Genomic DNA, 6043 nt, shown 5'->3' on the forward strand with positions numbered 1-6043 from the left:
CGCCAGCGTGCATATTCATCGAGAACATTCGCACGTACTTCCCGCCATTTTTGCCGCCAATGTACAAGGGTCGAATCATAGATTTCTTGTATATTGTAAGTCGTCGAAAATTTACATACATATTCCCGCCATTTTGCTGCCTATCTACATCGTACAAATTTGCCGACATCTCGCCATCGTATTGTAACTCGTTGAGAATATTTGCCAACATATTCTAGCTAGTTGCCGAAAATCAACAAAGGTCGAATCTTCGACTATATACCATAAATTTGCCTACATTTCGCCAGCGTGCATATTCATCGAGAACATTCGCACGTACTTCCCGCCAATGTATAAGGATCGAATCGTAGATTTCTTGTATATTGGAAGTCGTCGAAAATTTACATACATATTCCCGCCATTTTTGCTGCCTATCTACATCGTACAAAGTTGCCGACATTTCGACATCGTGTGTAACTCGTCGAGAATATTTGCCAACATATTCTTATTATTTGCCGCCAATTAACAAAGGTCTAATCTTACTATACTAGGACTATACTACATAAACTTGCCAACATTTTGCCAACAATTTTCTGCCAACCTACATTGTATAAATTTGCCGATATTTTACCAACGTGTGTAATTCCTCAAGAATATTCGTACGTATTTCCGCCAAATTTACAGCCAATCTGCAACTTCGATTCGTAACAGCGAGTAGCAGGTATCAAGAATATTCGCGACACTAGGTCAAGTACATGTGGTGCTAATGCGAACGCGTTCCAAAATGAGTGAACAACGTCGAGTAGATGCAGGGAGTGATTCGGAGCTAAACGAAACTGTCGTTGAGGCACTGGGCACCCCTGCGCCACTTCAGCCACAGGGAACTACCAACCACATGGCCGCTCTTGTAGCGTCAATCACAGCTTTGCGCGAATCGATAAACGAGCTTCGCAACGAAACAAGTACTCAACGAGCCGACATTCAACAACTACGTGAACGAGTTGAAACGGATTACGTGGGGAATAGCCAACGTCCACGGATTCCCTACCAGTCAACCAACAGCCAAGAAGCGATTGTGTCCGGCCAGCATCAGCACTCGCCGCCATCGATGGTGACGCCGCCAGCGCCGACGACGTTGGTTCCGCCCAACCAACCGCCGGTTTTTATGGAAAATGCTGCTACAAGACTACAACCTTTGCCTATATTTGAAGGAAACGCAGAAGACTGGCCACTATTCATCGCGTGCTACCGGGACACAACCGCAGAGTTTGGCTACAGCAATAGGCAGAACCTTATACGCCTGCAAAGAGCGCTTAAGGGTGATGCAAAACAAGCAGTCACCTCGCTACTTATCTATCCCGAAAACGTTCCCAGTATATTAAAGGAACTTGAGTTCAACTTTGGGCGGCCAGACTTGTTGGTGCGTGCACAGTTGCAAAGGGTACAACAGTTTCAAAACATCCCCGAGAGCCGTTTAGACCAGATTTTGGATTTGTCAGCGCGAGTACGCAACGTAGTTGCGTTTCTTAAATCGGCAAGATGTGAACATCACTTGATGAACCCTACGCTGTTGGATCAGTTGGTCACCAAGCTACCGCCATCCAAGCAGTATGAGTGGGGTAAGCGTGTCGCTGAAATTGGATCATATCCAACCGTAGAAAACTTTTCCGAGTGGCTAAGCGAATTAGCCACAGTAATATCTCTAATGCCAAGAGTAGCTGACAGAGCCTATCCGCTTGCGCATACGCGTCAAGCAAACCAGCCAGTCACAGGTAGCCGACAAGCAGCAATAGCAGGGGGTGGTACTCGCCGACTGCTTCACAGCAGCGAGATTCATGATGAACGCCGCCAGCCGAAACGGTGCCCTCAATGCAGTCAAGCACACACGTTGACGGGTTGTCGTCAATTCGCTTCGCGCAACGTTAGCGACAGATGGACGGTAGTTAAGCGCCATCAACTTTGCTTCGGATGTCTTGATAGTGGACACAATTTATTAACTTGTCAACGCAGAACCGAGTGTGGTATCAACGGTTGTCAACGAAAACACAACAAGTTATTGCATGCTACGAATGAAACTACAACCAATCAAGTAGAGCATGTCTACAACTGCCGTCAGGAAAACCAGTCTACATTATTTAAGTTCCTACCTGTAACCGTGTGTGGCCCACGAGGGATGCTGGAAACTTACGCAATGCTGGATGAAGGTTCGTCGATTTCGCTGATAAGCGAGAAAGTCGCTACAAGCCTGGGTCTGCAAGGCCAATCGTCGTTACTGTCGTTGCAGTGGTACGGCAGAAACAAGTCAACAGAAAGATCGCGCAAGGTCTCATTTGAAATAAGAGGACCAGACTCAAACATTGCAATTAAAAATGTTAGAACCATACGTAACTTAAATTTGCCAACTCAATCTTTCGAGAAAGAAAATTTTAGTCATTTGAGTAACTTAGCGGTACCAAACTATACAAACGTAAAGCCAGAGCTACTTCTCGGGTTGGATAATTCGTTCCTCAGCATCTCGAGAGAGGTCATCGACAATGGACCCAGCCAACCAATCGCCGCCAAAACTAAGTTGGGTTGGGTGGTTTACGGTCCAACGCAGAGTGGCGCGAACGTACAAGCACGAGTAATGGTACTTAAGGAAACGAATTCGTTGAAGCAACTACATAAGATTGTGGAAGAGTACATTGCCGCTGACACAGTAGCCGTCAAATCACCGGTCAACGCCATTCTGGAGTCAGACGACGATAGCCGCGCAAAGAAGATTTTACAGGAAACAACGAAATGCATCGGAAGCCGCTACGAGGTCGGCCTGCTATGGCGCAAAGACGATATCGATTTCCCAGACAGTTATAGCATGGCAAAGAAGCGCTTGTTAAACATTGAAGCAAGGATGAGAAAAGATAACAAGTTCGCCGCGAACTACATCGCAGAAATCAATAAATATGTCAACAAGGGTTATGCAAGGCAGATGTCGGTGGAGGAAGCTGATACTGTAAAGCCGACAACATGGTACCTGCCACATTTCGGTGTAGTGAATGCTCACAAACCGGAGAAGCTACGCGTCGTGTTTGATGCAGCCGCAACCACACTTAGCACGTCACTCAACAGTGCCTTGCTCAAGGGACCTGAGAAGGTGCAATCCTTATTAACAATACTCTTCAAATTCCGGCAAGGAGTCATCGCCGTCGCTGGAGACATCGAAGAGATGTTTTCCCAAGTACGAATCCGAACTGAAGACCAAGACTCGCAACGATTTTTGTGGCGCGATGGTGATCCCAGTAAGCCAATTCGGGTATATACCATGACCTCCATGATATTCGGTGCAGCCTGCTCTCCGTGTTGTGCGGAGTACGTAAAAAACATTAATGCCGTCAAATTCAGTTCCCAAATGCCAAAGGGAGTTGATGCCGTTGTAAACAAGACGTACGTCGACGATCTTGTGATTAGCTTTACAAATGCCAAAGAAGCTGAACAGACGATAAAAGAGGCCGTACAAATTAACGCAGCAGCCGGATTTAAACTCCGAAAGTTCGTGTCAAACTGTAAAACGCTAGAAGCAAGCTTGAATGATAAGGAAAATCTGCCGTCAACCATTGTTAAATTGCAGCGAGAAGAAGGCGTCGACAAAATACTTGGCATGTTCTGGAACACAATAACGGACAAATTCGAGTTCCACTTTAAGTTTTTTAAAATAGCTCGTGACATCTTGCAAGGCAAACGACCGCCTACAAAGAGGGAACTTCTGGGAATCGTAATGTCAATTTACGATCCTTTTGGTTTGCTTACGAACGTCACCATTTCGGCCAAGCTACTACTGCAGTCATTATGGAAGGAGAACATTATGTGGGACGAAGAATTACCACCGCATTTGGCTACGCAATGGATAACCTGGTGGTCGAAATTCCAGTCGGTCAAGTCATTGTCGATTCATCGCTGTTATTCAAGCTTTATACCAAATGCGGACGATATTCAACTACATATCTTCGTGGATGCCAGCACGAGCGCATATGCCTCAGCAGCGTACCTAAGGGTACAAAAGGGCGACACGGTAGAAGTAGCATTAGTTTGTGCCAAAGCAGCATGCGCACCGCTAAAGACAACGACAGTTCCCCGCCTGGAACTGCAGGCAGCCGTCATGGGATGCCGAATCAAAAGTCTCATCGAAGAAAGCCTCGACATCACAATCAACAAAACCCTACTCTGGAGCGACTCACAAACAGTTATTTTGTGGATACGTTCGCATACAAGGGCGTATAAGCCGTACGTCGCTCATAGAATTGCCGAGATCCTTACCACGACTACGATAGATCAGTGGCGTTGGTTGCCTACTGCCATGAATGTGGCAGACGACGCAACACGCGCTCAGCCGAGTCTCGAGTTTTCACAGCACACACGCTGGTTTAAAGGACCAGATTTTCTACAACAAGCCGAGGAATGTTGGCCACGAGAAACCACCCTAACGCCAGACGAACGTGCCAACAAAGAAGAAACCAGCCGATGTTTGCTTGCCTGCAACACAGGTGAGACATTTATCACATTTACTAATTTTTCATCATTCTTGAAGTTGACGAGAACCGTCGCTTGGGTACTTCGATTTACCAACAACGCCAGAAAGAAGAATTGCAAAGACGGAGAACTAGGGTTTGATGAATTAACCGTAGCCGAAAAGTTGATATGCCGGATAGTCCAGAAGGAAGTGTACCCGCAAGAAATTGAACTCTTACACAGAAAGGAACCATTGTCAAAGAGATGTAGCCTTTATCCTCTCACTCCCTATTTGGATGATAGTGGATTGTTGCGGGTGTATGGGAGAATAGACGCTGCATATTGCTTACCACTCGCCGCCCGCCGTCCGATTATCCTGCCAGGAAGCCATTATGTCGCTGGACTAGTTGTAGCGGACCACCATCGAGAGCGACACCATCAAAACGACAACTTGGTAATGAACGAGATTCGCCAACGTTATTGGGTAACGGCCATACGCGGTACACTGAAGAACGTTAAGAGGCATTGCCCAGTTTGTATACATGAGAGAGCTAAACCAGCCGACCCATTAATGGGTCAATTGCCAAAAGATCGACTTACACCTTATGTTCGACCATTTTCCTACTGCGGAGTGGACTATTGTGGCCCATTTAACGTCGCTATCGGTCGCAGAAGGGAAAAACGGTGGATTGCGCTGTTCGCCTGCCTGACAACCAGAGCAGTTCATCTTGAGTTAGCGGAAAACCTCTCAACCGATGCGTTTATACTGTGCCTTCGCAACTTGGTTAATCGTCGGGGCGTACCCATACGTATCCGTAGCGATAATGGTACGAATTTTGTTGGCGCCCAAAAGGAGATAAACCAGAGTGAAAGATTATTCGATTTCGACGCTATCGAACGCGAAATGTCCAGGCGCAAGATTGAATGGGTATTTAACTGTCCAGCTGACCCAAGTAGCGGAGGCTGTTGGGAGCGTCTGATTCAATGCACCAAGCGACTTCTACATCGAGTTTTGAAGGAAGAGGCGCCGAGGATAGGCACTTTTCAGAGCGTTCTCATTGAGATCGAGAACATAATCAACAGCCGACCATTAACCGATATTCCTTTGTTGCCAGGAGAGGCGGAGCCTCTTACGCCTAACCATTTTTTGGTTGGCTGCCTAAACTCCACCCAAACGCCACACCCCGAAGAAGAACGTCTTTGTCTCAGGAAGCAATGGAAGATATCCCAAAATTTAAAAGATCGTGCTTGGAAGATATGGACGCTGGAGTACTTGCCACGTCTGCTCTGTCGCCCTAAGTGGAGAGAGGAGGTAGCAGCACTCAAACCGGGAGCGGTTGTCATAGTATGTGATCCTTCAGCACCGCGGAGCCGTTGGGAAAAAGGAAGGGTCACAGAACTCTTTAAAGGAAGCGACGGCAGAGTTCGAAGCGCTAACGTCCGCACATCACATGGAATCCTTCGACGACCTATTCGAAGGCTAGCCGCCTTGAGATGTTGCGAACCCACTGATGATTCGCCAGGAGGTGGAATGTAGTCAACTACGAAACCCTCACTAGGTGGCAACACCACATTGAGC

At 47.0% G+C, this 6043-nt stretch overlaps 1 protein-coding gene across 1 annotated transcript; it reads left to right on the forward strand.

The window, feature by feature from the left end:
* The first annotated feature begins 763 nt into the window (after nt 1-763).
* LOC118756309 lies at nt 764-4983 on the forward strand. Its single transcript, XM_036491082.1, has 3 exons — nt 764-4499; nt 4544-4620; nt 4768-4983. The coding sequence occupies exons 1-3, from the start codon at nt 764-766 to the stop codon at nt 4981-4983; spliced, it is 4029 nt and encodes a 1342-aa protein (XP_036346975.1).
* The last annotated feature ends 1060 nt before the right edge of the window (nt 4984-6043 follow it).

Source organism: Rhagoletis pomonella, unplaced genomic scaffold (assembly GCF_013731165.1).
Source record: "Rhagoletis pomonella isolate Grant_MI unplaced genomic scaffold, Rhpom_1.0 Rhpom_scaffold_09742, whole genome shotgun sequence".
Classification (NCBI taxonomy): Eukaryota; Metazoa; Arthropoda; class Insecta; order Diptera; family Tephritidae; genus Rhagoletis; species Rhagoletis pomonella.